The sequence below is a fragment of the Microtus oregoni genome, unplaced genomic scaffold, assembly GCF_018167655.1.
Source record: "Microtus oregoni isolate MIOR12 unplaced genomic scaffold, Mior012 000006F_ref0000085, whole genome shotgun sequence".
Classification (NCBI taxonomy): domain Eukaryota; kingdom Metazoa; phylum Chordata; class Mammalia; order Rodentia; family Cricetidae; genus Microtus; species Microtus oregoni.
The window spans coordinates 10702067-10714089 of record NW_024543065.1 but is presented as its reverse complement, the minus strand read 5'-3'; the positions used below and the strand labels follow the sequence as shown (position 1 = coordinate 10714089).

At 37.8% G+C, this 12023-nt stretch overlaps 1 protein-coding gene across 1 annotated transcript in view; it reads right to left on the bottom strand.

The window, feature by feature from the left end:
- Nucleotides 1–1053: 1053 nt before the first annotated feature.
- The window catches only part of Themis (thymocyte selection associated), a 189498-nt gene continuing 178528 nt past the window's right edge, over nucleotides 1054–12023 (bottom strand). Inside the window, 1 exon segment of the mRNA XM_041653576.1 lies at nucleotides 1054–1200. Within this exon segment, the coding sequence (XP_041509510.1) occupies nucleotides 1054–1200 (147 nt within the window).

The following is a 12023-nucleotide window of genomic DNA, read 5'->3' as shown; positions in this document are numbered from 1 at the left end:
CCTTAAAGAAAACTAATTCTTCCTCCTCCAGAAGTTATCATCTGTCCAAGGCTTGATGAACCTCTTTCACTGCATGCTAAACTGAAGATGAGCTTGGTCCTTGTGCAGGTCTTGTACAGACAGCAACCACCACTGTAAGTTTACAAGCACAGTCACACTGTCATGTCCAGAAGACACCTGCTCTGATCCTCTCCAACCTCTGGGTCTCACCATCCTTAATTTCCATGATGATCTCTGAGCTTCCTAACAAAAGACATGGATATCTCATTTGTGTCTGAGTCCTCCCCAGTCACTTATTTTCTGCATGTTGACTATGAGTTTCTGTGTTTAGCCATCATACACTGAATGAAGAAACTTCTCTGTGGTAAGGTCTGAGCATTGGTTGAAACTAAGTTACCATCAGCTCTTTCAACCCATAAAAACTTCCTTATTCATCTACTGAAAATATAGAATATTGTGATTGGGGCTAGGGAGATGGCTGTCAGAAAATTTTCTTCTGCAAGGCATGAGGACCTGAGTTTAGAGTCCAGGCAGCCACATAGAAAGGCAGGAACATTGATGTGCTTGAGTAACTCCAGAGTTGGAGGCGGCAGAGGCAGGAAGGTCCCTGGATGAATATATGAGATCCAGGTTCAGAGAGAGACCCTGCCTCATAAAGTAAGTTGGAGAACTCCAAGGACTTTTTAGTGCTTGAGTACTTGAGTGTTGTTCTCATAGAAGACTCAGGTTCTTTCAGTACCTATAGGGTGAATATAATTCTCTGTACTTCCAATCTCTGGAGATCTGACTCTTACTTCTAGCTTTCCAGGATTCTGAATGCATGCAATACATAGATAAACATGCAGGCAAAACCCATTTACACAAAATAAAATGATATGTCTTGAAAAAGCAAAATAAAGAAAAGGTAAAGAGCTCCCCAAAAGATTCCCAACATTGGCCTCTGATTTCTATACACATGCTGTGTATTCCAAACAATATGGAAGCAATAACTTTTGCATTGTCCCCTTGTCAGGTAGGTAGGTAACAATAGTGGATGGTTTAACTAACCTGCAATCACCTTGTTGCTTGTTACTCCAGTGGCCGCTGCTTGTTCTTCTGCTTCTCCACATCAACCAGATCATTTCGAAAACCCATTGGTATTCTTGAATCCAGGCCACCTTGAGCTGGGTGAAGTTTCTTGACTCTGTCTGCATGGTGACTCTGAAACGGCAAGCACATGTAAATTGTCAGCCCCAAATAAATGCCAGTTAGAGAAATGACAGGGGTAAACATTTATGGTATGGCAAGTCACTACTCTGTGTCTGAAAGAGAAGGCTCTATACGCCAAATTAAGCTATAAATCATGTTTATTGATATAGTTTAGGAATCTAGGTGTGGGAGTTCTGAGGTAGCTAAGTGATTAAAATAAAAAAAATTGTTTAGCTTGGGGTTTTGTGGGACTTCTAACAGTGAGAGTGGGAACACTCTTACCCAGATGTTATCTTGAAAGTCAAGCAAGCCAGTACTCTGTCATTTATTACATAATTAAAAATCAATTCGGCATTAGTTTTATTCTTCTTTAAAATTGATTTTTATGTTAAAATTTTATATGTACAAGTGCTTTGCCTATATGTATGTGTGTATATCACCTGCATGCCTGGTATCCAAGAAGACCAGAAGATGGCATTGGATCCCCTAGAGCTAGAGTTACAGACACTTGTGAGAGTTTACATAGGTACTAGGAACCAAACCCAGGTTCTCTGCAAGAGCAACAAGTTCTTTTCATGACTAAACCATATCTCCAGCCCCATTTATCTCTATGCTTTATTTAGAAGAAAATTTAATATCTGCTCTAAATTTATATGCATTTTAGTAAGTAGTTTGAAATTTTGACAAAGTCATTTGTCCAATTTAAGGATAATGACTCATCATAATGATTAATTATTAAGGCACACGTCAATGGTCTCCTGTAACTCACATAGGATATATCATAATGTATGACATTATACTGACACATTGCATACTTCAAAAGATACATCAGTTATGATCCCACACTCAAAGACTAAGGGGGAAATTAAACTTTAGACCTTAGCTTCATAATCAAATCCAGACTAGAAACTTAAGAGTTTGAATGTGGTTATAAAATATTAGCAGATTTGTAGTTAAAATTAACCAGCCAAATTTGGCCATTTACACTAGCAAATTTAGCGCCAGGGTCAACACATTGAGTTTGTCTCTAAAGTTCCTCATACATATTATGTATAGAATTTAACACATTAAATCTTTGTTTTATAGAACAAAAGCCTTATGAATCTTGGGAAGTACATATAAAGAAACGAGAGACCAGTATGATGACCTGATTTACCCAAGCTAACAAAGAAAAAAATGGTGTGGCTATAACTCCTGGTCACCACCACCATAATCTTTATGTCATTCTGTAATTCATTTGTCCTGTCTGTCTGCACAGAATAGTGACCTCACTGAAGGTTACAGATCAGTTGTGTCCTTATTATCTATGTCCATTGCATGCAATTTTACCAGGCTCTATTGCTTTAACTTTTCATGTACCCACACGGCTTCCTTTTGAATCAACAGGATATTGACACATCTGGAGGGCGAACAATCCACACTATTGTTTATTTTCTCAGGTCTGCATTCCCATGAAGTGATGAGAACATATGTAGCATAGCATGAGGGAAGCTGACCATGAGCTTCCGTTTACCTAGGGTACCAGTTGTGTAAGCTGGGGTGAAGCACATCTATAGGAGTCCAGTTTAGACCAAGAGAAACCAGATCAAGCAGGCTCAACCCCACAGCTTCATGAATCAATTAAATGTGATTTGAATTGTATGCCCTGAGCTTTTTCCAGGTAGTCAAGCAACATCGTGTGGTGATGACTGTTTCATCCTAAAAATCTATCCCAGACACTGTTGTGTGGCAATGCAAATATATAAAAGCCTCAGAGTGTCAAATACAATGTCTCAATATGTTTATGTAGAGGATTAAAATAATGCGGTGAGTCATTTATAGATAATTCTCAAGTCCCCTTTCTAAAATCAAAGGATGGAAGCTTGGTAATACTGCCAGGGACTTCTCAAAGGACCACTTGAGTTCTGATAGTAAATGCAACTATTTAGCATCATACGGCTTAAATTAATTTGCTCACAAGCTACAAAATATACACTCATGGCATATTATGAAATTTTAAATCTGTGTCAAGGCAGTATCATCACACAGTTTTTGAAACGATGAAGATTCAATATCTGCATAGCCTCCTGATTTGTAATTACATGCTTTTGGAAAATATATTAATGCTAAGATATATGTTAAATCATAGTTTCTCAGTAGTGAAAAATAAACTAGATTAATGGAAAAAATAGTTTAATGACTTTCTTTATACCAAATTCAACTGATAATACGAAAACATCGAGGGACCCCTGGGATGACAGTGGATAAAGGCACTTGTTGCAAAGCATGATGACCTGAGTTTGGTTCCTGGGATCCACAAGTTTTTATTTGACGACTTTACATTTGACTCATTCACAAACCACAAACAACTAAGAAAACTGAACTCTGTAAGTTTTCCTCTGACCTCCATGTTTGCACTGTGTATGCTCCATTCCCGCTCCTTCTCTGGTACCCATACAATACAAAATGAAACAAAACATATCTCCAATGCTTTAAGCAAATGAATAAATAAAATGATGGTGAAAATCAGGCAGTTTGTGGAAATTATGAATACTATACTATACTCCAAATTCTAAAGAAGAGACTTTAGACATTCTTAGTTTGAGATCTTTGTCATGAAGTCACAGTGGGAAAAAAAAAAACAACTGATCATGATGTTCTAGTGTTTATGTAAAAAAAAAAAAAAACCCTGCACTTCTTGGTACAAACATTTGTAGAAGTGGATATTTTAGAAACACAACAGCATTTCATAAATTAATAACTTCCTTCTACTGAAAGAACTTCCTAAGGAGAGCCTCCTCTAGTAGAGCCCTGTGGGGTTTTCTAAGGCTTTTCTTTACTCATAACTAGGTCCTGACCCCAGTCCCCAACCTCAAACAAAGGAGCTGCATGTCCCGTAAGTCACTAACCCAATCCCATCTTCTCATCCCTTTTTCCTGAGTTCGGATTATCAGGAATCTGGGTTCCCATATCTTAAATTACAATTTATTTTCTGCTACAATAAAATTCCCACAGTGATTTTTCCATTGCCTAGTTGCCATCTGTCAACTTTCAATTCTCTCATTTCCCAAGTCCCCTCTTATGGTTCTCAAATGCTTCTACTCTGAATTTCCCTTTCACTTCACGGATCACAGACTTCACTCCGCTACATATTCAGCTTTCATTTAGAGCACAGCTTCTACCTTCGTGTGTTGACTAGAAGGGCCACTGGAGACTCACTTACTCTGTAAATGGTGATAGCTGTATTCCAGTTATCCCTGGGTTGATGGTCCACTTCCCCTGAATTCTGGGCACCGCATCCTTACTTTCTACTGTGTTTGTGCTTACCATCTTGTTATATACTATGTCTCTTACTGTTGCTATTACTTGTCCGCTAACCTGTGGTTAGCATGAATCCTGGACTGATGTTGTCTCATCCAGTCTTAGTGTGGAGAAAATTCTGAGTAATAGTCACATCTAGGAAAACTCCTCATTTAACATCCCACCTGTATCTCTATGTTACAATCAAACTTTTCTCTGCCTCAGGCATTCATTTTATCCATCAAATATGTATTTCAAATTCTGAGTTTTTAAGCATGCTAATTATTACAGTCATTAAAGATATATGATTATATAGTATCCTATATATCTCTAATTCAATATCCACTGGTCTATAAGTGAAAATTATGGTCATATTAAGTAAAGTGAGAATCAAGAACTGAGTGTGAACACAGAACCTTGGGCTTTGAGAGAATTGCCTGATAACCAACATAAAAAGGGGGTCGCCGGTTGGCACTGCTTGGATATCAAACCTTCGAACTGAAGGTGGAGGTCCAGAGGAAACTGATAAAATTTGTGCAAAGAGTCGGTGAACTGGCACAGATTTGGAATGCCATGCATCCGGTCTGTGTTACAACTCTTTGTTACACAATCAAAAGAAATAATTTGTTCTGAGGGATTTCCAATGAACTAGTCATAAAAAATCCTGGCCAATGATATCAAAGGACCATTGCATTACTTTCGATGCTATTCTTCTTATGTTTTAAACACGAATTCTTAGTTTTAATTGTGTATGTGTCACAGCAGGTTGTATATCCATGCCATAATATCTGGGGACAGAAGAGCAATCCTTTCCAAACTGATTTGTTTTTTAAAAAATTAGCTCCTCAATGTTCCTAAACCAGTGCTCTGCCCCAACATCTGAACTATTTCTCTTCAGAAAGTCAGTTTAACTGGTAACTCTGAGGAAATGTCCAGCGTTATTCAAGGATTTCTTAGCTAACTTTCTTCCCGTGGTTTCTCAGCTTTTGTGCTCTCATGGAGTGTAACCACCGTCCTGAGAAATCCTAGGTTTGCTACAGTAACACTAATTCTGGGACTGAGCACTACATGCTCCCAGAACACCCACAGGATACTGAAGCTGACAGTTCATGTCCCGACTGCCACAGAATTCTCGAGAAGTAGATGCAGGCCTTGGAGCAGACTTCCTTCATTCTCTGTATGTGAGGGCTTCTTTTGGTTTCCCTTATGTTTTGAATGGTGATAATAATTTAATGATAAATGATATTATTATTTTTAAAATGCTAGTAAGAATACAGAAGTCCTAAGAGTAATTTTTCTTCTTTGTCATGTGCCTTTATTTGTGTGTTCTCTTTGGTCACATGGCTTCAGCACAATAAGCAATTTAGGTCATCAAGTGAATTTAAAAAGCAAGACATTTTTCATTATGCACTGTAAGACTCTAATTTAATTTGATACTTCTAGGGAAAGTACTAAGCAAGAAAGAACACAGACTATGAAAATTTATCTAGATCCGACCATCCACACTGTCCTCTCTGCCAGACAACATCCTAAGGTTTCACACGATTATTTACATATGGTCACCAAAGCCATTCTCTGCCCAGAATGTATTCCTTTTCATACCTAGGGGGAGGGGTACATCCAGCTGCTACTCCTGATTTTAAAAAGAAGGTGTCGCTTTGCACCTTTATGCTCCTTTCAATTGTTTTTAGCCTTCTATTGCTCCTGAAAGTCTGTTCGGGCCCACACACAATGGGCCTTCTCCATTGCCCCACCAGAAGCTGAGTTCCAACTTTTCCACAGCCTCAGGACTCTGGGCCACCATCACTGACCTTCCAGGCCCTGGGCTCCTCACTTTGACCACACCAGCTGGGCTTTAACCCACAGCTGATGAGGAACTCCATCAGCAGCGGAGGTTGCATAGATCGTGACACTGAGATCTTCTTGGGCCCAGTTTGTTTGACAGACAGTCCAGTCTGTCCATTTGGTTAGACACATAATAGGGCTTCTATCTCTCCATTCCTTTCTCTTGGATCGAAGAATCAACAGTTGATCTTTAGAAAATGAATATTTAAGTACCTATTCACTATATTGCCCTGATAAGAGATGATTACCCTCATTCTAGCCCTTCAAGGACTACATCTTCCTCTCAGTCTGATTGCCATTATGTCGAAGCAGAGCCATCTCAGTTGAAGCCATGATTTGAAAACCTTATCACATATCATATATTAAACATCTTTCCGTGTTCTCTTGGATAAAACCTTTCAACTTGCTGTTAAGACTGTTTTAAATCCCCACTTTCAAAGACACATTTCAAGAGCATATTTTATATATCTGGCCAGCTCAATTCATCCCTCCTCACTCCTCTAAAATTCCATGAATTCAGCTGAAGATGGTGTAAGCATTAGAAGCACTGCTTAACCAAAATATTTCTGTAGTAAAATAAGAATAGAATGGATAGCTAATTTATACCACTATTATTCTGAGATAAGCGAGAAGCCCTGCAATCTTCAAAGATGTTTTTCCTGTTACACCACATACTAGAAACATTTGCACAAAAATTGGCTGTTTTCCAGCTAATGTGGCAAGCACCTGTCCTGCAGACGCCAAGGTCGGCTTACTCAAGGTGTTGATGTCATGAACTCCACAATGGTTCTCGGTGCACAGAAATCTTTCTCGTTCTTCATTATGTTACTCTCCTGCAAATCTTAAAAAAATTGGTTTGCATGGTTATGGTCCACAAGTTTCATAGTTTCTGTTTTAATGGAAAAATCATAGCTCTCAGAATCTGGAAGGGTAATTGGTGCCTAAATGGCAGACAAATCATCTTATTTCGAAATCAAAAAAACAGAAAGTACGACGGTATGAAAATAATGTGACCCTGTTTTGGTTAAATTAGTCTGGGTGCAATTAGTTTTGAATTAGGGGCCATATGAGGAGCATTTAAACAGTGTCCAGCAGAGCCGTCCTTGCTACAGATGCCAGATAGGAGCTGCAGTGGACCATATAATAGGTCTGTAGCAAGCAAAATTTTTTTGAATTTGTTTCTTAAAAATTACATTTTAAATCAGTTCAATTTTCTGAGGACTAAAACCCATGCTTTCACAGGAACCTTTAAGAAGTAGAGAATATGCCAACTTGGTCTAAAACGGTGTCACTTAGTCGACTGAGCTGGGAACGGTTCTTCTGAGTCTGATTCAAGCGTTCACACTGTAGAAATGTAAGTGGCATCCCTGCACTAAAATGTTGCCAAAACTAAAAAGCTTGTGTGTCTATGAAGAAGTGGCCAACATAGGGCAAGGTCTGTGAAAGCTGCTGTCTATCACCTCACTCTGACTCAGTCCCGACAACATCCTAACACTTGCTGCTCTTCTGACTGCTTCTTGCCCACAGCGGTTGCTGCTGTCTTCATTGTTTGCTTATGGGACAGGGTCACACACATTGCGGTCTAGTCTTGAATTTGGTATGTAGTCATAGATGACTTTGATCTCCAAATCCTCCTGCAACTATGAACTATGTTTGGTTCATGTGGTGCTGTGGACTGACCTGGGGTGTCTTATGGGCTAGAAAAGAACTCTACCAACTAAGCAACATCACCCCACAAATTGATTCTTGATAATATTTATAAATATTTTAACATGAAATTTATTTCTAATGGATGGGAAAACACAAGTTGTCTACACTGACGATATTTGTGATGTTCCATACATGCTATATATTGTGAGCTGTTGAAAGGATTGCTAGGCCCCGTTATGAAACACTTTCTCCAAATTATAGCTGAATCCCAGGCAAAGCCTTTCTTTTCCAGGTCACCCCCACACTGTGTACCTGATAGCATTCTTAGCTCTTGACTCTCCCTTTCTGTCTTTCTACCAATAGAACTGGAAAGGGTCCTGCATTCATATCTCTGTTCAATTCTTTTTCTTGTTTGTTTTGAACCCCTTGTTTCTGTGGAATATAGTCATTATTGCCTTTTGGAATGTCCCATCCTCAAAATCGACTCTGCTCACACACACTCTGACAACACTGTCCTTCCCCCTCCATCCTGAAACCTTATCTGCCTTCTCCTGACCTCACTTCCCCTTCCAGGCTGCCTTTGAAGCCCTATGCCAACAGCTGAATTGTGGTGATTACAAACAAGATCCTCAGTTTCTGCTCATCCATTATTTGCCAGCTCCTACATTTTTCTCTCACCAATCCCCAACGTTTTGCAATTCACTACTTGTCTCTGATATAAATTAATGTCCCTGCTGACAACTCAGTTATCTCAGGATCTGTTTGATACCAGGCCCTTTCCTCTTATCTGACATGTGATCTCTGCAGTCTAGAAATCCACGAACTTATGAAACTCCCTAACCACTTCATCAACTGCGACAGGGCTAGGTGAAACCTGATTCTCCATCTCTTATCTTCACTGCTGTCCTGCAAATCTGTCTTCTGGCTACTCATGGCCTCTTGAACGGTCAGCTGTGATACCAAAAGGAGTTCTGCTCAAAATTGAACCTGATATGTTTCTGTCATGTGTGGTGGGGCTCTCAAGGCTGGTTCCTTCCTCAAGATTTATAATTGTTCATGGTTACTAGGGGAGAGAGGGTTGCTGGGAACTTGACCGTTCCCAACGAAATACGGACAGTCAATCCTTGCTAGAGAATTAGATCTTTTTTGTTCAGTCATGTAACAGCCTATAAATTCCTCTTGTTCCTGCAAATAATCCCTCACTCACCTTCATCTAAGTAACTGTGGGTAGACTCTTAGATTCAATGAGCCAACGTGAGTAGAACTTTGGTCTATTTCTGCTCGTGGTGCTTTGTCTGGGGTGAGAAGATATTTTGTTGATTTCTCAGAGAAAAGTCACCCAATTATTGACTTACAATGTGCTCTCTAGCCTTTTTTGAGTGCCACCTCCAAGCAGTGTGGCTATTCCTCTTCCTGCCTCACCCCAACTTCTCAAATCAATTGCTCTTCTTAGAGTTTTCATCTATTGACTCTTCTCTAACATGTGCCAGCTTGGTCCTATCTTTAGTAATACCACCCTACTCTTCCAGCTGCTTCTCCCTCTCTCCCATTCTCCTGGCTCTGCAGAGTGATGATCCGTTTCCTACTTGATGGCTACGCTGACGACACTTTCTCCGGTAACATTCCCCATCACACTGGCTTTTTGAAGACCTCATGGTTCCTCCTCTTCCTTCAGCTGGACATAGGCCTGCTAAGCACCTCATCAATTCTGAAAATTGTTTGCCCTCTGCCTGCACAAATGTCATTCCCTTCTGTTTCCAGAATTATTTGTCTTCTAATCTCTTCTGTGTGTATTTTGTTGCTGTTGTTTTGTTTTGTTTTCATTTTGTAATAGTTTCTAAGTCAATCATCTGTACAGTACTTATTCTTTATTTTTTTTAGTCATGGGGTTTTTGTTTGTTGTTTGCTTGTTTTTCAAGACGGAGTTTCTCTATGTAACAGTCTTGGGTGTCCTAGAACTCACTTTGGAGACCAGGTTGACCTCTAACTCATAGAGATCCACCTGACTCTGCTTCCCCAGTGCTAGGATTAAAGGCATGCAACACCATACCCAACTGTCTGATTATATATTCTTTGTAAAAATATTTTGAACACAAAGTCCCCATATTTGTACATTAACTTGCATATACATACTTCAGAAACAAATATATAGTATATGTGTTTGTTCTAATGATATACCACATGCATTTTTTTAAAACTCAGTTGAAATTTTAAAAGAAAAATAGTTCAAATAAAAACACTTTAAGTGAAAGTTTTATTTAGTGATATGTTTAGGAAATATTTGATCATCATCAACTTCTAAGTCTAGATTTGGAATTTTATGGTATATAAGTTCAACTATTTGATCATAATTCAGATGATTTATAAACTAAGAGAGATAATAACTATCCCTAATAGACATGAGTCCTCACAGAAATACATGGATCTAAACAGAAAAAGTCTCTCATTAGTTGCTTCTGTGTGGGCAGGGAATCTGAAATCAGTTCTTCATGCTTATATAGCAAGCACTTGACTAAGTAACCTCTTCAAGTCTCTTTCCACAGTTTCAAAGTTTGAAATAGGGCAGGCTGTAAAGATTATAGTCTGTTTTCATCAGTGAAGGAACACAAAATCAGAAATATGCCCAAACAATCGATCTTCAAAATGATCTCTGCAAGACAGCTCTTTTATTATAGTAACTTCTTAGTTTTTTTCAATCAAAGGTAACTTGAGTATGTTCATTCGTATTCTCACTACTTTCAGACATTTAGTATAAATCAGAAGAACTTGGGAATGTGCCTGAATACAAGTAGATACATCTTTCATTTTAAATAGAATGTTTTGTCATCAAGATAATCAGCAAATCTCTAAAAGATGCAGATGAATACTAGAGACATTCCCCCTACTTGGGTGATTCTATTATATTTTATAGCTTAGTTCTTAAATTAATAATATTGAAAACATCATGTAGAAAAAACCTTGGAAATTCCTGGCTACAATGTCTTTGCCCTAGTAACTTGTCTATAATGAAGCTGCAAATGTATTCCAAAAGTAGACTCATTTTAGCCATCTTTTAGTATAATTTTAAAAATTCCAGACAGTGGTTGTATTTATTTAATTCATCCAGAAAGCAATATTTTCCCTAAACAAGTCATCAGAGACAGAATAATGGCATAATGCATAAAAATCTTCTTCATGTACTTCATTATTGAAACACAAACTAGCCACACAGAAAATACATTTGTCCGTGAATAACATGGATTTTCATGCAGCTATATAGATAGCCTCCTTTGATGAGTTACATTTTTATACAAATAATAACTGCCTAAATTTATTTTAAGCTTTTTAAGCACTGAATGCTATTCTAGGTTGTTCACAAGTATTTGTATGGTGAAATATTCAGCATTTTGTAAAATTCTTTCACAAACATTTTTTAAATAAATGGTCTTAATTTGTCTACATTGTTTCTTTGTATCATTTTAGCAATTTTTGGAAATTACTAGTGTGCCCAATGATATATAACAGTTTAACTCTGCTTTTTAAGGTCAAAGAAGTTGACATTATTTTTTCTGAATTTTAAATGTAACAAAGCTTTGTATTGACAATAACGGTTTTAATCAATAGAAAATTATAGACAATTATCTTTATATTCTTATTACTTAGCTTAAAAATATATCATTAATTATAACAACCTATTTTCTTTAAGGATAACATTAAATAATACAGAATAAAATATGGTGAAGTTGTCACATAAGAGTGTTTGAAAGCTCCATTTTATTCTTCCTTATAATTTCAAGTTTTAACTGAAATCTTGAAAGCAAAAAGTACATGATTTTTCCCTCTTACTGTAACTGATAGAAAAATATCAGGAGTGTGGAAAAACTGTTAATTTTACATGTTTAAAAAAAGATTTATTTTGCTTATAAGTGCACTTTATAAATTTATTTACTGTAGTGTATAGTTCTTCCAATGAACTAATAAAAGAAACACAATATAATGACTCAATGCAAATCAAATTCACCCATGGACTTACCACCCCGGGAAGTAGAATATTCCCATCTCAACACAATTGCATTTCAAGC